The sequence below is a fragment of the Rousettus aegyptiacus genome, unplaced genomic scaffold, assembly GCF_014176215.1.
Source record: "Rousettus aegyptiacus isolate mRouAeg1 unplaced genomic scaffold, mRouAeg1.p scaffold_m13_p_7, whole genome shotgun sequence".
In the NCBI taxonomy this organism is placed as follows: domain Eukaryota; kingdom Metazoa; phylum Chordata; class Mammalia; order Chiroptera; family Pteropodidae; genus Rousettus; species Rousettus aegyptiacus.
Window position 1 is genome coordinate 76576997 of NW_023416310.1, and position 20955 is coordinate 76597951.

General features: G+C 42.5%; 1 protein-coding gene across 1 annotated transcript in view; it reads right to left on the reverse strand.

Annotated features, from left to right (window-relative positions):
* The window catches only part of DOCK2 (dedicator of cytokinesis 2), a 361300-nt gene that overhangs the window by 323608 nt on the left and 16737 nt on the right, over window positions 1-20955 (reverse strand). The window contains exons 2-6 of the mRNA XM_016160161.2: window positions 17763-17846; window positions 8862-8902; window positions 7614-7669; window positions 7010-7106; window positions 4173-4321 (exon numbers count right to left, since the gene is read on the reverse strand). Coding sequence (XP_016015647.1) covers window positions 4173-4321; window positions 7010-7106; window positions 7614-7669; window positions 8862-8902; window positions 17763-17846 — 427 coding nt within the window. The remainder of the gene's footprint in view (window positions 1-4172; window positions 4322-7009; window positions 7107-7613; window positions 7670-8861; window positions 8903-17762; window positions 17847-20955) is intronic.

Here is a 20955-nt window from a genome sequence, read left to right on the forward strand (position 1 = left end):
CCCATTTGGTCTGATTTGTTTCAACTGCACTTGCCACTCTGACTGGCGTCTATGATACTAGAACAGCAAAGACTCACACAGCATTTGCACACAGCTTACATGTTAAATGTTGTATGTATATTAAGGCATTTAACCTTTATAACAGTCCTATGAGGGAGCTATTATTAATACCCCTATTTTACAGGTGAAGAAAAACTGAGGATTTGGAAGCTAATTAATTTGCTCAAGATCACACAGCTAGTAAAAGGTACCATGACATCCTAGCCTTCACTCTTAACCTCTACAGTATTTCTGGGTTGGGGACAAGAGGTAGGTTTGCAGAGGCCTTAACCTGAAGTTGCGTTTGTACTTCATGTTTAGATGGAGGCCCTCAGGTGTCCACACAAAGGAGGTAGGGGGAAGGGGGCTGACAGAGACTGTGAGAAGGCCAACAGCGGTCCTGCTTGGGCACCACTACCGAGTACCAGCTGGAGGAAGGCCAGCAAGGACAAATAAAGGAGACTAAGTTTTTGTCTCTTATTTGAGAATCAAATCGAGAGGCACATCTCTCATCTCATCCAAATGCAAACGGAAGGGAGCCAAGGTTCATCCGTTTGTCCACATTCATTAGGAAATTAACTTCCAACTAGATGTGACTCATAATGTTGCACAGCCATGCTGCCGAACGGGCGATGCTCAGGGGGAACAAATGCATTCAACTAATGCTGAGCAGAAGCTCACGTGACCTCAGAAAAGATGGAGCAAAGCCGATACATAATTTAATGCCAAGATCTCTCTGGCTCTTTCTCTTCAAAATTTATCAGCGTGGGTTTGGTTCCAAAATGTATGAATAAAACATACTCCCAGGTGCAGCTCTCATGGGATTCGGAGGGGTCATTTGAGGATTCCTCCCCCACTCCTTGAGTACCAAAGAGCTTGTCCATTATCAGTCCCCCTTGAAACGTGGGAGTGTTAGTAGGCAAAAGGCAGGATTGCTGGGATTCCCGTGACCCAGCATCAGGAGAGGCTGTCCCCCAGTAGGAAAGCAGACCATTCATTTTGGAGAACTGAGAATTTTCCCATTTTCTCCTCAGGAGATAGCCCCACTGCTCCCTTCTGTTCAAGAAAGTGATACAGTGAACCCAAGACAAGGGTGAGGGAAGAAGCCCCACTGATTGGATTTTTCAAAATAAAAAAATTATTTAAAAAAAAAACAAAACCAGAAATGGTTCCTTCTGTGGGTCACCATCACCCTCAGACACTCAGGACAAATCCAAACTTCTCCATCTGGCACTCAGGCCCGCAAAGTTCCAGGCTCTGTCTACCTTCCTCTCCATGCTCATGTTTGTTTGCCTTGCAGCTCCTCCCATCAGCTCTCTCTTCCTCTCTCCCTCCCTCCCTGCATTTCTTCACCTAATAATTCCTGCTAGTCTTGTGAGATTCAGAGTAGATGTCACCCTCTGCCCTGCCTCCCACCCCCAGCCTCCCCACACCCTCTTGTCCATGTTTCCTCCTCTCATGAAATGCATGACTTTCCTACTCAAGTGTCTGTTTGCTTCCGTCTTTCTCTCACTAACCCACATAGTCCTGGCGAGGCAACAGAATATGGCGGTGAAGCGCCCCAACTCCGAGTCCCTGAGTCAAGCTCCCTGGCTCAATTTCCAGTGCACACTGAGCAAAATGATCTGATCACTCTGTGAGCCTCAGTTTTCCTCATCTGAGAAACAGGAAACTGTCATGAGACATAACTGAATTAATACTTGGAAAGTGCTTAAAATAGTACCTGGCAGATAGTAGGTACTCAGTAAGTCATTATTAGTTCTTACTGGCTTTTCGTTATTAAATACAGAGGCTGTACTTTGTAAATGTCCTGGGGGCCTACCACATGCTCAGCAAAAGTCTGATGTATGAATGAAGGAACGCAGTGAGTGAGGGGGAGTGACAGGCTGATTCTGATCAAGCCTTCAAGACTCAGTCCCTGTCACGCCTCCCTAACTCTCACAGCCGAAGGCCCAGGCTCCTGACACTCTGCCAAGAGGCCTGGCCTTCTGACTTTCAGGAAACCACCTATCCCACTTGCCTCAGAGCTCTGAGCCCCCAAGGCGGCAGGCCAGAGTTTAAATTTAAAGTACGCAAATCTCTCTCACTTCCAGCTGAAGTCATCAAGGGAGGGAGGGAAGAAGAAAGGGGTCCCTTCGCTCAGGGCCTCTATCTCCAAGGGCGTCTCTCACTTCCCCAAAGGGAACTGACTGAAGCTGAAACCCAGGGCTGGTCTGGGCGGTGTTGCTGAGGCAAGGCCGATTTGCAGAACACTCCCTTTCTCCTCTTTGTCTCGTCACCACCATGCCCTGAGCACCTACGACATGCAGATCCCGTTCCTGGCACACAGAGAGATGAGTTGACAGTCGCTCTCTTAGAGGAGCTCCCAGCACAGCAGGGGAGACATGCCAGCAAGGAGGTAATTACTGGTCAGAGTGCTCAGGGCCTGCAAGGGCCCCTAACCCAGGTCAGGGTGGGAGGCACAAAATCAGGGAAGGCTTCCTATGAGTGGTGATCATTTCTTCCGTCCTTGTTCCTTTTTCTTAGGAACCTTCATGAGGAAATGACATCTGAAGGTCACAGATGCCATTATCACAAAGCGGCGAAATCCTCTCAATTCCCACACTCCCAGCTACAGCTGTGCTCAGTGCCGCTGCTCCAACGGCAGCAGCAGCTGCATGGCTAACTTTTCCCGTCACTTTGGGATGATGTACTCAATAAGCAGATTTGGACACGCTTGACAGCTGCCAGCAGAAGAACCAGCAGAAGGACTACTATGCTCCTGGGATGGGAAGCAGCTGTAAGTCAGAGCCACTGACTTTCCTCTTTGGATGTTTTCCCTACTGCATATGACAAAGGCAAGGAAGCCCGGCTGCTGGGAAAGTTTCTTCTTATTCTCATTGAGCAGTTCCCTCTCAAGAAAGTTCCAGCCTTCTGACCCACTTTGCAGTCTTCTGAACACGCCATGTTTTCTCACATACTCCTGCCCTCTCTTTTTATTAGCCTACTTACTACTTCTTCATCTTTCAAAATTGAGCTTGGAGTCACTGCCTCCAGAAAGCCTTCCTTGACTTCCTTCTCCAAGTCCAATTAAGAACACTCTTGCTTCCTAAGCCATCAAACTTACAACAATATATGTCAATAGTTTACTTGTAGCTCAACCCTAATTGGACTGTGGTCCCTTAGTGGACAAGAACTTTTATTTCTATAGCCTGGACACTTAGCAAGGAATCAGGCCAATCGTAAGTGCTCAATGCATGTTTGTTGTTGGGATAAATAAATAAATGTGTAGAATGTTTGGGGCGAGGGGGCTTTACAGTTCTCAAATGCTATCCAAGCAGCACAGAGGTGAGGCCCACAGACTCTGGAACCGGACACCCTGGAACCAAATTCTGACCCTGCCATTTAGTAGCTGTGTGACCCTGAACAAGTTACTTAACCTCTTTAAGAGGCTCAGGTTCTTCATCTGAAAAAAAAAAAAAAAAATGAGGACAATAAAACTGCATGCCCCTTGGAGTTGTTATATGAATTATATGAGACAATGCATATAAAATACTTAGCATCAAGCCCGGTGCACAATAAGCCCGGATTAAATGTTAGTTATGATATTATTACCACTGCTATTATTATCAGTGGGTTGTCCCACCTCAAAAAATTGTTTCATGTTCACCTTCATGGCATTCAAACTCCAACCAATTTCTGATATTCTCTTTTGAGGAAGCGCTTCTGTAACTGTGCATGAGTTAGCTGATGGCATGGGGCTTGGATAAGTTAGGATGGGGGAGAGACATTAAATCTCATACTGAGATTTAAGGGAGAGTTTTGTAAATGCAGGAATAAAATGACAACTCAGCTGAAAGTGAACCAGCATGACTGTGCTCCCCAGCCCCTCGGAAGTAGGTTAAATGAGTGTCCTAAATCTCTCGGCCCGGTAATAACTACTGCATAAGCAAGCTATGCCTCTGCTTGCATGTCCCTTGGGTCTCAGGGGGGTGATAACAAAGCACACAAGCGCAGCCTCGGTAACAGCCTTCTTCCAAATACAAAGTGGCAAACTCACATCTAAAAATGAAACCAGGCTTCTTGGAAGGGAGAAACAGAAGAAGTGGGTGGGTAGGGGAAGAAAACATCTTTTCAGAGGAAAGAGAGGTTACTTGTTGCCATAGTCAATTTTGGATGTGACTTTCTGCTTCAGTTCCTTCAGCTCGTCCTTGGGCAGAGTTCCTGAGAGGAGCTGGGACCGCCACTCCATCAAGTCGTACATCATGGACTGCACCTGGAGGAAGCGCTCCTTTTTGCTGGCCTAGGAAACAGGAAACAATCTACAATCACCTGTGCCCAAAGTGCTTGGGCATCTATTTGGCAAACTGTGCCCTGATCGGGCAATCATGTTCAGAGCCATGGCGGACCATCCTTCCTGGCCCCTATCCTGCTACGAAAAGATGGGTGCTGGTCCTCGTCATTGGCATGTTTCCCACCACCCACTCTGGGCCACAGGATTTTCTCAGAAGCAAAAATTACGACCCCAATCACTTCCTTGTTAAAGAAAGGGTGATTTCTGACTCTTATCCAAAAAGACACAGAAGCAGGAATACCATGAACATCTGCTGCGAAGGGGAGCAGATTTTTGCCACCCCAAAATATGTCTCTTTGGCATGAGGATTATTTTGAGCTAAAGGCAATCAAAAGCCAACAGATTCAGGAAAAACTATTTACCTCCCCCTCAACTGCCTAAATTTACATTGAAAAAAAGCCTGTACCAGGAAGAGAGCTATTATCAGAGATACCTTTTTAGGTAAGAAGCTTATCTGCATAATAGGCAACCTTTGTTTTCCAAACATCTCCTCTGCCACCAAGAAAATGGCCTTCCTCCCTTTTATATTCCTAGACCCCTACTCCTTTCCTCTGCTCCCGGTGTTATATAAGCTTCAATTACCTGGCTGCCTTTTAAGTCTCATGTCTTTGGGGCTCCCATAGGTGTGAAATTGAATTTGTTTTCTCCTATTAAACTGTCTTACATCAACTTAATTATGAGACCAGCCAAGGAACCTAGAAGGGAAGAGGTGAATTTTTTTTCTACCCCTACAGCTATAATGTAGGTGTAGAGCTCAAGTCCTTTAATGCAGGGAATCAGGACCATTTCTCTGGTGATAAAGGCCCATTTCTAGGACAGTGTTTCCCAAATGTGACATATATACAAACTGTGGGGCACAAAATGGCTTTTGGTGGTACAAAGGCACAACATCAAATAGCATGAGCCTTTACGGTGACTTTTTTTCCACTCTCCTTTAATTCTCCTAAGGAAAGGAGAAAATAATAGTTTCATGGTAATATGACTTTAACCCCTCTCTTACATTTATTAATTTCTTTTTTTAACAAATATAAGGGCTTGTGACAGGTACTAAAGTAAGCATTTAATAACACCGTCTTATTTTCAATGTCTTTATGTGAATAATGATCTAATTTTCTATTTGTGTCAAGTACTTTTGGCTTTTCATTTAGGAAAGCATGTATGGTATTATAAAACACATTTATGGTCTTGGTCCCTGGTTCTTGGCACAGAGTTCCTAAGACCCTTGGGATTTCCTGAGTGATAGGAGTGGCTTTTCTTATTCCTAAAGAGCCCTTTGACCATACCTGAGTTTACGCTAATGACATGACTCTTGGTAGTTCCCCTGGATAACCTCAGGACTGAGGCTGACGCCAGAGAAACCAACCACGGGGTTGGAGAGTGGGAATTATCAGCCCCAATCCCCTCGCCTCCTCCACCCCCAACCTCCAAGAAAGAGAGGAGGGCTAGAGATTGAGCTCAATGACCAACGGCCAATGATTTAATCAATCATGACTGTGTAATGAAACTATGAGGAAAACTCTGGACAACGAGATTCAAGGAGCTTCCCAGAAGGTGAACATACCAGTGTGCTGGGTGGCACACCTGGAGAAGAAATAGAATCACTGTGCCCAGCCCCACCCCAGTACCTTGCCCTGGTATATCTCTTCCCTTTGGCTGTTCCTGCCGTGCATCCTTCATAACAAAAGAGTAATCATAAACACAGCTCTTTGTAGAGCTCTGTGACTTGTTCTAGGGAATTGTGGTAAAGGCCATGATGGACTTGCTGTTCAAAGACTGCTTAAGGGAAAACGCCAAGGTTCCACGGGGCATGTGAATGCCTTGTTTTAAAAGGGAGTAGTAGAGATGAATAATTAACCATTTAGCATCAAGTCTGTTTGCTCTCTAAACTTTCCTAAAAACTTTTGATGGAATTGGGTGTGTCAATTACCATATATTATGAAATACCCACTTGGGATTTGACATTTATAACTGTAAAAAGTAAGTCTACAAATAGCATGTGTACACCAGCAGGTGTGGACGGTGCTGTAACAAATATGCAGTAAGCTCTGGTTGACATTTTCACGCTCAGCTTAATGGTTTTCTTAGCAAATTGCTTTCATTAGGAACTTGAGAAGCATCAAAGGAGGATTTAAAATTGGGTTTGTTTCAATACAGAGAAAACACATGCAAAATTCATTCTTTGTTTTTCCAGGGTCAAAGCTTCCTCATAGATCTGAGAACAATAGCCATTAGTTAATTAACATATGAGAACAGTATTTCTCAAGGTGTTATAAGCAGACCAGGAAATCAAAATCCCCTGGGTTTATTAAAACGCAGAGCCTCATTGAAGGAAGCTTTATTTTTTAACAGCTCTCAAGGTGACTCTTAAAAGTACTGAGTTTGACAACTTCTGCAACTAGTTTAAAAACAGAAGGCTCACACCAGCTCCAGAAGGATTACTCACTTATTACTTACTAGCTTGTGTGGCTTTGAGAAAGTCACCTAACCTCTCTGGGCCTTGATGTCCTCAATACAGTTTGCTGTACTACGTCACTGAAGACACCTTGGCCTGCCTGGCTCAAGGCTAAATTCCAAATTTAAACCAAGCAAAAGACTATGAGAAGCTTCCATCCCAGAGAGCAGGGTTTAGAGTCTCACCACATAGAGCTGTTTCCAGATGCTGCCCCATTCCCAAAGTGTCGTTGTCACTTCTTGTGCCAGAGGAATTTCTGCAGGAATGATGTTCTCAATATTTCTATTTACGGGGAAAGAGAAAATGGTGTGAAATTAAGACCCAGGTGCTAGCAGGACAAAATGCTGGCAAATTTGCATTAAGTTGCAGCTGTTGAGAGGGGCCTTGCTGTCCTGAGACTAAACTGCCTCCAATAGCCACACCAATTACATTATGCAAATGCGAGGAACTTCCTTTTTAATGTCTTCCTTCACTGGGGTGGATACTTCAAGCTCATTATTCAGGATTAATCTAATTAGTACAGTTCAAAGGCAGTTGCCAGTGAAAAGTTTGATTCTCCTAATTTACTCATATCTCTCTACTTTCCACAGAATCAGAACTAAACACAAATCAATGTGGATTAGGTCTCCCACCCAGTGAAGGAAAGGAGACACACAAATAAACATGGGCACGAAGATGGATCAGCTAAGCATCCTCCATATCTGCCAAGTCATGTTTTCAGAGTAGACAGGAGAGAAACATCTCTAAGTCATTGGAGGAGGATCAAGTCTGGTTAAGAGTGGCAAATACCTTCTTTTCTCAATTGTCACTTCCTTGATGTGGATGAAGGATTTAGGAAAAATACCCTGAAGGAAATAAGATAATATAAGATAACATAGCATAACATATGTAACATTACATAAAATACAATAGAATGGCATGTCCCTACGGAGAGAACTCACCGGAGGTCTTCCAAAAGCCACTGACTGGTAAAACTCTTAAACGTTAAAGAAATAATCCCAGAGATAGTAGAGCGGGGCACGGCGGGGGCGGGGGGCAGGGGCGGGAGCAGGTGTGAATCCACTCTTTTAGATCTATTATTTTCACCTCCAGTTCTCCATCAGTTGTTCTAGATTCCACAAAGCCCTAGATTCCAAAGGATGTTCCAACCCCACTGTGAACACTCATCAGATGAGCAAGACAGGAGTACTCAAGAGGCTCACTCTAAGTGAGAAAATGCCCTCTGCCTTCCCTTCTCCTGCCCAGTTCCGGGAAAGCAGTCACCCTTCACAGTCATGAACAGCTGGGAAGGTCCAGTCCTGAAGCTGCATGTGGGCTAGTTTGATTTGAGACTTTTTTTCTCCCTAGATTTATTTTATCATTCTGTAGAGAGCTAAGTAGAATCATGCCTTCCAACACATCCTGCCAGGAAGGAAGAAGCATCTATTATTTCCTTTCTCCATAACCTTGGCTCAGTTAACAAGAAAAGTTTATAGATTACTTGGAAATTCCTTCATAAATTCAACCTATCTGCACACTGGGGACATCCAGCCACTGAGCTAGACACCGGGAGAGATGAGGTGGCGAGCAAAGTAGGTGCCTGCTCTCACGAAGACCACAGTGTCATTTGGGGTTGGAATAAGTGACCTCTCCGAGGGCAGAGACTGGCCCTGTCCTTTCTCTGTCATGCTGGATAGTAAGTAAGGAAATGATGAATGTCCCAAACGACTCTAAAGGAAAGCAAGAGAAGATAAATTTCGAATTGAAAATGCGCAATTCCGTGGGGACTCGAGGGAGGGAGAAATAGGATATGACTGGCAGTCGGGAAAACTTTCGGGGAGAAGAGAGCTCAGTGGAAGGAATAAGTGGGAGGAGAAGGGAGTTGAGGCCCAGAGAGTGTGAAGGTGTAGAGGCAGGGTGGCATGGGACACAGGAAGAAGTGGGACCGGTTTGCTGAGGAGCGACAGTGGAAGATAACTGCCCAGAGAGGTGGCAGGGCCTGAAAAGATACCTAGTATTGCTTCAGATTTAAAAAAATAATAATAAAATAAGCCTTACCTGTAACATTTTGTGCTTTATCAGGTATCCCCTGTACCAGTCTGCAAAGACAAAACAAAAGAACAGGTCTCTCATCTATTCTTACCAGTCTGTTGCTGTTTGTTTGTTTTGTTGTTGTTGTTGTTGTTGTTTCATTTGTTTGTTTGTTTTCAACTAGCAAAGAGACTCCTGCAAACTGCTTTAGACCTTAGGTGTAGATCAAAGTCTGGAAGCCCGTGGCTTCAACAATCTGTCGAATTGGTTGTCAATAGCTCCAAAAAGCATCTAGAGATACAGGAATTTCACATAAAAATGGAAATCTCCTTTTGATAAGAGGTCCAGTGGTGGTGGTCAGTGCTCCCACGTGGCCACAGTTGGCTGGTGGCGAGGAGCAGCTGGTCCCAGCAGACAGAGCAGGTGCCTCCAGCTCACCAGCCTCTACCCAGCTCTTCCCCTGTTTCCTGCACCTGCCTGGGTCCTGTCTTCATGCGCCTGTTTTCAACCTCTGCCTTAAGGACACACAAGGGCTTAGTGGAGTTTGGCAAACATCCTAAAAAAATTTCCCAGTTCTAACAGCAACAAATGATGTCTAAAATGTGATTTGCAAAAGATAGTCATTACAAAACAGACAAGTTCAAGGATAGGTAAAAGGACAGGAATTTTAAAAGATTCCTTTTCTTGCAGAAATATTAAAAATGATTCAATTAACAGAAATCTAAATTACGTGCAGTCCTTGGACAAAATGAGCCTCAGTGTAGCAAGTATTGATGACTATAATGAGCCCACTGGCCTTTGAAATAATTCAAGCACAGCCTAGTAGTAGCATTTGTCATCTCTGTAAATAAAAAGTGTCTGTTGGGAGCCTCATTAGCAAACCCTCATTACGGAGCTGACAGATTGTAGACAAAATATGTTCTCAACAGACATACGTGGAAGCCCCAAAACAAACAACTTAAAATGCAAAGTCATCCCTCACAGTCATGAGATGGTTTGAGGGTCAGGTCTGAGAGAAAGTTCTAAAGCAACAGGGGCCCAGAGTGGCTCTTATTTTGAACAGAAAGAGAGAAGGAGAAAAGAAAGAAGGAAAAGAGAAAAGAAAGGAATAGAGGTTGGAGAGAAGATTCTCAGGCAGTCTTCGTATATGAAGAATTTTAATCTTCGCAGCAATCACATTTTACAGAAGAGTGGCCTACCTGAGGCACAGAGAGGTTAAGTAACTTAACTGGGTTCACATAGCTAGTGACAGTGTCAGGATTTGAATGTAAGCAGCCATCGTACTGTGCTTCCTGTTTCATGGAGGAAGGAGCATGACGGTTATCTAATATTTTCATCTTCCCAACATCTGAATGCCCAAAACTACATTCCCACTAAGCTACTTTCAAATGAATACTTCCAGTGATATAAAACTTAATACTTCATAAAGCACGACAGTCTATTTTCACACTCCTCTAATAACTTGTACATAACTATCAGTAATAATTAACCATTAAAAATAGTGCTTATCTGTTCTGAACGTTTGCTGTGTGCCAGAAGCTCTGGTAAAGTTTTTGTTTTATTTTTTCAAATTATAAATTAATCTTCACAACAATCCTATCAAGTAGGTACTATTACTGCCTCAATTCTGCAAATGAAAATATAGAGTCACAGAGAGATTAAGTGACTTTCTCATGGTCACACAGCTAGTAGTAGGTAATGCAACTAAGATTAAACTCAAGCATCTGACTCCAGAGATGACATTCAATGGCACTGCATTATAACAACTTCCTTAATTGCACTTCTTCGCCATCCCATCAACCAGATATATGAACATCTTTGTAATATTAGCTACCATTTATTAATCACTTAATGCATACAAAGCTGTATGCTAAGTGTTTTACATGTGTTTTTCTCATTTAGTCCTCATATCAGTATTGTGAGGTATTATCATTCCCACTCTATAGGTTAGAAATTGAGATTCAAGTCAATTGATATACTGGACCAAATCACGTAGCCAGGGTTCAAGGGCACATCTGTGTGGCTTCAAAGTCAGCACTCAAAGCTGTTCCACCACACTGTCTCCTATGAGATAAACGCAAATACAGATAATATTCTTTTAGGGCACAAATACAGGGTCTCTTGGTTGCAATGACCTTAATCCGTTTAATGGCCAAGCCCACCAAAATCCACCATAAAGTAGGAAAACAAAGAACCAACAGTCCCTACCCAAGCTCATGCCCACATCTGCATCTTTGTTGTAGGAGGTCCATCAGGGTCCCTTGACATCCTGTTTAGTCCAGCGACTTTGTCTGCTCTGACATTTGAGACTCAGTTACTTGTGCATAGCTTGTAGGTTTCTTGATTCTCAGAACTTCATCTCACTCACGAGCAAGGAATCTGCTGACTCTTACGCCCAGCCTGGCTCCCAGATTTGAGTTCAACCAATACTGATTGTGCACCTACTATGTACATGGCACTGGGCTAGGTGTTTTCAGAAATAAATCCCAGTGATCCTTACAGTGAAAGGTTTCCAACCATTCCCCCTTGCTAGATGATGATAATGCATCGACTGCTTTGGGGCTGTCCTCAGGACTTTTGTGGACATCCCCATCCCTGCTGGGTCACTGAACTCTGTGACCTCCTGAGGTCAGTTGCCCAATCTAGTCAGCTGTTGACTATCCAGCTGTACTCTAAGACCTGACCAGGCAGATAACAATAGTCAGCACATACAGCAAAATCCATGACAACAGACGTCATGCTCAAAAGCAGGTTCAGTGTAATACAGCACTTACCCCAACCCAGGACTTGCTCTGGGGCTCAACGCCCTTTCAAGTTCAATAATAGCAAGGGCTTTTTGTGCTAATCCTATTCATGACAATAAGCACTTAAAAAAAAAAAAAAAAAGAGAAAACTCACAAAGTTCATCCTGGGAGAAGATGAAAAAAGGGAAAATTTTTTTACCATTCTTCTGGACAATTATGAAGTGCCAAAATACTCAAATTGTCCTCCCTTCCCACATCTCAAATACCAAAATGAAATGTACTTAAATTCTCTCAACACCTGGGCGTTGCCTGTGGTGGGGAGAGAGAGTAGAGATTAAAAATATCTCAGAACTGCAAAAAGAATGCACAACCTAGAATCCTCTCTCTGCCACCTACCAGCAGCATGATCTTTGTCACTTAAGCCTCAGTATTTTCATCTGTAAAATGAGGAAAAAAACACCTACCCCACAGGGTTGTTGCAAAAACTATTTTTCAAACAGGATTATGAAGGTAAACATATCTGGTAAAGGTACAAAACCCTAGAGGGTACGAAAACATCCCAATTTCAGGATGTGTTACCTACAGCATAGACAAAAAGATGAGAATAGATTAAGGGAGGGTAAAACAGGGAGTTTCAACTGCATCTAATTTTTGTTTCTTAAAAAAATGTCTGGCATAAATATGGGAAAATGTTAAGATTTGTTTATCTGAGAGGTGAGTGCCTGAGTGTATTTTGCTGTCCTATATGATTAAAATATCTAATAATGTTAGTATAAAAAAGAAGCTAATACCTATCAGTTGTTAAGAGTATGAGTTCTGGAATCAAAGCCTGAATTTGAATAAAAATCTGCACCTTCTTGACTGTGAGATCTTAGACAAGTTACTATATTTCTCTGAGCCTCTCTTTCCTTATCGATAAAATGAGAATACTAATAGTGTCTGTTTCATGAAGTTTAAATTGGATAAGGAATTCAGAGTTTGCCCAGTGCCTGGCATACAATAAGTGTTCAAAAGTTAGTAAATGTTATCCTCTCTTTTAAAATCTATATGTCATCATCATCACAATCATCATCAACCAAAGAAAGTTGGCAATATTTTCTATTTTATTCAAGAACCTACAGATTTTGCATTTTATTTATTTATTTATTTATTAGCGAAGCCATTTCAACATGTATTTATAACAGCAAAGTAAATGAGACGTGCTTCAAATTCAACATAATGGAAGTGTACTGATGTTTTAGCCTCACTCTCATCCAGAAGAAAACTTCACTTACTGTAATGGCTGAAAAATGACTGCTAGAAATGTGTTACTTGCAGGAAAATTACTGCTTGGCTATGCCCATGGGAACATGGCTATCGCATGGGAACATAGGCTATCGCCCATAGGGACATAACATTCTAACAATAAGCTTTCTGCTTCTGTATCCTTGCTTGCACACCCGACCTGTGGGTTGACAGGTAGTGAATAGAAGAAAAATAGACTTTTGTGTTCAGAAAGAATGAAGAATGGTATTTAGGGTTTAAAAATCCTGTACCTCTGCATTTTAGGGCTGCTTAATTTGGGGTCTGTGTACCCTTGGCAGACACAGCTGGCTGAATAAAGAGTGTGTTTCCTATAACTCACTGAGTTCTGGTGGTCCGTGTGTCTCTCGGGGACCGGAGGCTACAACATTACAAACTCTCCAAAATAGAACAGCTTTACTTAAGAAAATGGAGTCTCTTTCACACAAACCTGAGTTCTAGGGTATCTAAGGCTTAGCAACTGGTATCCTCCTGAACTGTTTGATTTCTTATCACAATAAAATAGTAAGTATATTCATAATATAAAGCTATCAAAATGTTTGAGCTCTAGTGAAAGTAAATTCATTCTCGTTTAAGGTTCCAGGTTGGGTTTTTGTTTTCTGCATTCACCTACTGAGTTAATTTAGTACATGTGCAAAGCAGGGCTAGTCTTACCCACTCCAAGTAAGGGGAGGGCCACCTCAGGGTTCCCTGGGCCATACTGTAAAGATACCTACCTGCCAGTTTTAATGTAGCTCTGTACAACGTTGGGGAGGTAAGGAATTAACCAACAAGGAACACCTAGGAGCCAGGCATGGTATAGAGAGCTTCTCTACTTTCTCTCACTTTATCCTCATAAGAAGCCCAGGAGCAAGGTGATAACCCATTTCACAGGTGAGAATACTGAAGCCTATCTACCCAAGATCACCCAGAGAGTGAGTAATAAAACAAAGAATAACTTCCCGAGTCAAAAACCCATGCTCTCTCCCCTTTTTTTCTGGAGGGAGGGGAGATTTAAAAACTATTGAATACAAAGAATACAATTAAAATAACAATTACTCACATTCTTACCAACTAGAATTAATCATTGCTAATATATGGAAATATGTGCTTCGAATAATTAAGACTATATTCTTTTTGTCTAAAATTGACATGTGCTGTTATAAAGAATTTAAACAAAGCAGACAAGTACAAATATAAAAGCTAAAAGAATCATCGTGAATCTCATTATCTAGAAAAAGAAAAACACGGTTAACAACATTCTGGTCAACTTTCATTTATACTTATACACGTGAAATGACAAGATAAATAGATAAAATACAATTTTAAATGCTCTCATGAAAATCAGCATACAGTAAAGACACTATGTAAATACAAATCCCAAACTTAATCTTACTTGTATTTAACAGAAAACCAAGAGAAATTGAAGGAAAGGTTGAAACTTCAATTAAATGTTTCTTCTTCACAAAAAAGATTTCCTAAAAACTCCTCTAAAATAAAAATAGTTATGAAAAGCATTAAGTTTTTAATATTACATGTTTTCTAACAATAACATTCTTTTTAGTAGCCATACATGTTATGATTTTTAATACTAACTTTTATAAATTGATTCATTTGGACCCAATGCTCACCACTACATCCTTTTATCACTGCTTTTCAATTTCCACATTTAAAATGTTTGATTCATCTCTCAGTTGGCTAGGTTTCATTTTTCAAGTAGTATGGACAAAAAAAAAAGGGGGGTTCTATGGAAAGTAGCCTCACAGGGTGATCTGATCATAAATAGCTGGTCACCCCCAGGCATATAACTTTTTAGTAAAAGGTTTATCTTTGCCTTAAGCAAGCCCTGCCTATTATTTCTACCATCTAGGAAACACACATTTTTGAAATAAGCTGTAACCACCTCAAGAAAGCACAAAATCTTGTTAACTATCCTGTAATCCAACCCCCACCTTGTATAATCTACCTTAGCTCCCTCTTAATTTCAAATGTATAAAAAAAGCTGTAAAACTGTTATTCCAAGAACATTTGAGATCTTACTCCCCAGCATATATTGTCCATTTGGCTCAAATAAACTCTTATAAAAATTCTCTACAGATCTGGATGTTTCTTACAGGGACAGCAGATTTCTACAAGAAGGTTTCATGGGCACACCCAAGTTCATTCTACTATACTATTCTGACTAATTTTTGACTAACTGTGGTTTTCACTTTTTTTTTAATTTGAAGAGGAACCATTTTTTAAATTATTTATTTATTTATTTATTTTAATTAGTTTTAAATATACATTACATTGGTTAGACAGTTATAGTTTATAAAATTATCCCCTAATTGTTCCTTCTCTCCTCCGGTTTTCCACCTAGCCAGCATCTTAATGTTAACCGCATTCCCTTTGCTGTGCTCCCCATCCCTGTGACCATCCATCAGCTACTAATTTGTACTTCTTCAACCCTTCACACCATTCTCCCAGCTCCCCAAACCCCCATCCCTAGCAGAGGAACCATTTTTAATCAGAATCACAGGCAGAATGCAAAGCAGACAACAGGCCTGATCTCAGACTCCTTAGCTGTCCAAGGCCCTCAGGGAAACCTTAGGATTCTATAAATTCCAGTTTGAAAACTGTATGGGTATGTATATGGGTATGAGTCCTAATCATCTGCATATCAATTCCTCAGACATTATTCTAACGGAATTCCAAAAACTGTATTTTCAAACTATTCATGTACTGGCAATAATTGACTAAATAAATATGTCTAGCTCTTTCTAGAAAGGTATTATGGCTGCTTATTATTAAAATAAAACTAATAAAACAGAATTAAAAATGAAAAACCAGTACCAAAGAGGTTGGGAGCAAGGACATTCATTCCAAAGGCAAATAAAGGTGGCTGGTGTCAGCCACTGCAGCCTCTGTGAAGGTGGGGCCCTAGGCCAGGCTGAAGCAATGGAAGGCTCTGACCACATGCCCCCTGTGCAGTTGGTTTACTGCCCTAAGCTCATTTTCCAGGGGAGCTGCATGAAAAGGAGAGGAAAATACTTGTCTGAATTTCAAACCGTAAGACGCAGAACCTAATGGCTGAGGCTTTTTCACTGTCTCGGCGGGCATGGGGTAGAGGAAAGAGTGTGGGATGGCAGCATGGGTGAAGAGAATGGCCACCGGCTCACTGTGTGACCTTTGGCGAGTCATTTCTCTCCCCTGAGCCTTGGTTACCCACGTGCAAACGTGAGGTCCCCTGCCTGTTTCTCAGGAGCAGCATCTAGTAACACATTAAGAGACACTGAGAGTTGTCTTACTGTTTTTATTTTCATTCTTTGCCCTTGGTAGACACCCAGAGTTTGCTTATCTGCTACTGGGCAGAACTAGATCTGTAAAAGATAAAGTTGCACTGTGGGAAGGGGGCAGGGCATTTGGAATCACAGTTCTGAGCCTTCAGGAAAGCTTTCCCCCTCCTCACTCCCTCTCTCGGTTTCACTCTGTGTATAAAAGGTTCTAACAGGCCAGACTGAGATCTTTAGAGGCCTGAACACTGAAAAATACATGGTACCCCCTCGTATATCACCCAAAATAACAAAAATATTAAAGCATAAAATGAATGTAAGGAAGGTGAACAAAGTTCTCCTTTCCCCCATGATGACTCCTTTAAAGGTGCTTTGAAATATCAAAAGTTAAATTCTTTTCTCCCATAAAACAACAACAACAAAAACGGGTTTCTGTTTATTTGCTTTTCATGTGTCTGGGTGTACATGCGCCTGTGCGCGTGGGTGCACGTGGACCCTGCAACAATTTGCAGAGCTGCCTGGGAAGCTGCATATAGTTAATCCAGCTTGGAGATATCACCTGCCCCTTGATTTGCTGTGAGGAGTAACTACACTAGCATGTCATAAAGAATTGAGCACAGTGCCCCCTCTACCCCATGTCGTAAGAACCCAAGGATAGCTAGCTCTACAGGCAACCTTCTTTCCTCTGACTCTGTTTCCTCTTGAGGGGCCTCCTTAACAGCGGTGCCCCTGCCTCCTGCCAGGCCTGCACCGCCATCTGAGGGCAGGAGGAGGGTGTCTCTTGGGAGACTGGCTGTGGGGCAGAAACCGGGCTTGGGGGCTCAGCCCACTCCACTTTTCTTTCTCCTTGCTCTGCCTGCCACAGGGAGGACGCATTCTACGCCGTCCATGCAGCAGGATACAGGCAGCCCAGGAAGTGACAGAACCGTGGCGGGTCAGCTGGGAGAGGCTGCCTGCCTGTGGCCAACACATTAGCAAGCTCATTTGGCTCTCACACCCAAGCCATCTTCCCAATATCAATTTAATCAGTGACACAAGTGATATATTGATTTCTAATAGCATGACTCATGAGTCCAAGACCATTAGCCTTTGCGCAAATTCGAAAAAACACCCTTTACCCTTACTACCACTGCTGCCGCCATGAGTGAACACAGCCCAATAGACACTTGGCTTTGTAAGAGGATGGCGCCTCTGTGGGAAGAAGGGGATGCCACTTTGGCCAAGGCTCCCAGCTTGATGAAGGGAGCAAAGCACTGCTCTCTGGACTGAACTACATGATTCTGCACAGTAGTCCACCTGGAATCAAGGGTATAATTTACTGGGCTCTTCAAAACCCTAATAATGCTGATTTTCCACTATGATGGTATTGATACTAACAAAGTATATCTAGAAGGTATCACAGGCCCAAACAACACTATCAAACCACCCAGTCGGGCCTTTGCTACCAAGCATAAATTCCTAAAATAACAAAGTATTGTTTTTGGTAATTGCAATTACTAATATTAGCAAAATATATTTAAACAGATCACACACAATTTCAGATTTAAAGAGAGGGCTGAAGGTGCTGGGTGTATGCTGGGGGCTTCCGAACACCATCAGGCAAGCGTCCTGGCCCCCGAGTGACTCACCTCCGCAGGTCTCCTGTATTCGTACCAGGTCGCCAATCTGCAGGGAGAGCTGGGGCGCTCCATTCCCTTGGAAATTGTATATGGCTGTGGAATGAAAGAGAGAGGCGGCCTGGTGAGACTTCTGGACACTGAGAATCTCCGCTCCAACAAGCTATCCCTGACGTGAGTTTATCTGACACGAATGCAGCCCACATGAGCTAAACAAAACCAACCTACTGCCCACCACAAGAGTCGACTCAGGCCCAGCCTGGCTCCTAAAGGCCTCCGCTTATTAACCGAAGCTGACATCTCCCTAGGACAGGTCCTGCACTCCAGTCTGAGTGACAAAGAGGGTGTTTATATCATCTACAATGAGTTGACCTCTTATCGTACCAGGAATGTGCTCGGCACATCTCATTCCATGCTCATGGCAACCTCATGAGGTATAAACTGTGATCCCATTTTACAGAGGAAAACATAGGCGCTGAGAAGTTAAACAATTTGGCCAAAGTCCTCAGGCTAGGAAGTGACAGGAAGATCAGTATCTAACTTCCATATTCTCCACCACTTGCTGCTCTCAAATTACTCCAAACTGGTGACAACAGCCTCGAATGTCAGTCTATCCACCACTCCAAGGTCACAATCTTCATCATCCAAAGAAGCCCTCTTTTTTTTCTACTCAATCTTTGTTCTTCTAGCTAAAGATGCCTGTTCTTGGCCTTTACCAAAAAAATCATTCAGGACAGAGTCCTGCTTCCTCAATGAGGCCCTCCTTGGCTTGTCCAGGCAATCCTGAGCCCCCTACCCCCTTTCCTAATGGTTGGTGGGATTCATACGAGTACCTAGCATTCAAGGGTATGCTCTGCCCTCCTATGTTAACTGTCAGTTCCTGGGGAGCAGTAGCTGACTATGAACAGAGTGCCCTCTGTTCTGTCTGAAACTTGGCTAACCCCTTGGAACATGAAACGACAACATACCACTGCAGTGCTCAGGAACTTGCTAAGTGAGGACCATGCCACATTGTTAACCTAGATTAGGGAGGTAACCTGTTTTTCAAGGGCTAAAATAGAACCACCAGCTTGGGACGTCTTCGAGAACAAAAGAGGATATAATGTGTGTGACCTGATTTAAGGAAAGACCCCATCACTACTGTCAGGAGAATGGACGGTATGATCCTACGAGGTTGACATTCATTTATGCGGCAGATATTTAGTAAACGATCATGATGTGCCAGGCACATGGTAGGCACTGATCTTGCTTTTTTGGTGAACACACAAATAAATACAAGGTTACAAAATATGGCACATGGCAGGGAGGGAAACAAGTAGAGCCAGGTAGAGGATAACAGAAGGAGCTGACTTTCATTGGGGTAGTTAGGAAAGTCTTCCCTGATCGGACTTATGGAAGATTTGAACAAGTCAGCTATGGGGATGGCAAGAGGAAAGGCATTTCAGGAAGAGGGAACAGCATGTGCAAAGGCCCTGAGGAAGGAAGTAGTCAGAGAACACAAAGGAAATTGCTGTGGATGGAGTATAGGAGGGAGGGTATGACGCAGATGAGGCTGGAGAAGCAGGGACCAGGGCACACAAGGCCTCATGAAGAGTTTGGGCTTTATTCCAAGAGAATGGGAAGCCGGAGGGATTTTACTTAGTAAGTTGGTAATAACATTATTGAGATAGAATTCGCCCATGTAAAGTGTATAATTTAATTATTTGTTCACAGACTTGTGCAATCATCACCATGATTGATTTTAGAACATTCTCCTTAAGTCAAAAAGTCTCCCCAGCCAGATGTGGCCACTAATCTACTTTCTGGCTCTATAGATTTGCCTGTCCTGGATATATTCTATAAATAGAATCATACAATATGTGGTCTTTTGTGACTGGCTTCTTTCACTAAGCACAATATTTTCAAGATTCATCCATGTTGTAAAAACTGTCAATACTTCCTTTTTGTGGCATAATAATATTTCATTGCTGGATAGACAATCTTTGTTTATACATACACCAGTAAATGGGAGGCTGAAGGGTGTTAAGCATGAGAGGGATGTAAGCCCATTATGCTGACTAGTGCTCTGCCAGCTGTGTGAACAGCAGATGGAGAGAGGCAGTGTACATGTAGGAAGGCCCATGAAAAGGCTATTGCTTTGTCTTTCTAATCCCAGTGGTCTCTAAACCAAGTAGAGACTGCTGATGAACCATGGGACCAACAGGGCGGACAGCAGATTGAACTGAGAGAAATCCCGAGTGTTCCTGATAGTCCTATCACCGACTCAACTCAGTTCCCCTGCCTTTAGACCTCCATTTCTTCTAATAAAACAAAGTAATTCAAAAACTACTTCTTAGGGTGACATTGGCAAAAATGGAATAAGGAACTCCAAGTGACTCTCCCTCCAAGAAAGCAATGAAAAAGCTAGAAAAAACTACCAGAATCAATTTTATCAGAACTCTAAAAAATAGACAAAAGTTTACAGTAACCAAGCAAATGTTTAATCAAGAAAAGGACAACTGAAATCTGTTAAAGTTTCATGGTATTTTAACTTATGCTTGTCCATCCTATACTCCCCATCTTGGTGGCAGTCTTGAAGCTGGCATCCCTGGTATGTGCTTCTGAGACCAGAGGGAGCAGAGAGGACTTGGTCCCAAGAAATTGTATATGTCTTTTTTGATCTGTCCACGGGCTCCCTGAAGGACGAAAGCCATGAACTTGCCTTTATTTCCCTAACGTGGGACTTTCTTAGGGTAGAAAAGCACCTATGCAAAGGGCATTGGTCAAAAACATTTAAAGGCAAAATAACTACCTGCTTTCACATGTGGCAAAGAACATAAATTGGGGCAAACAATAATCCCACTGATAAACTTGGGAGAAAAGATTTAGGAGTACAATGCTTTGGCAAATTAGAGTTTTGATGAATACTCACATATACCAGAAAATCTAGAAGGCCAGCACAGGCCTGGATACATGAAGAGAAAGAATATAAGAAAGAGCTAAGCTCTCAACTCTGTTTGACCTTCAAGCTCCATGTAGGCAGGAAATGTAAGCTAAGGCAGAGTTGTAAATGACCTGGATGAGCCTTGAAGGCACGCCCCAACACACATTTACAAAGTCCAGCTGCTAAACTCAGATTTATTTTCTTTCAACTCCATAGGCATTTAGAAACTAGAGTGACACATGCAATAAATAATACAGTCTTCACAAAAAATACTTTAGAAAA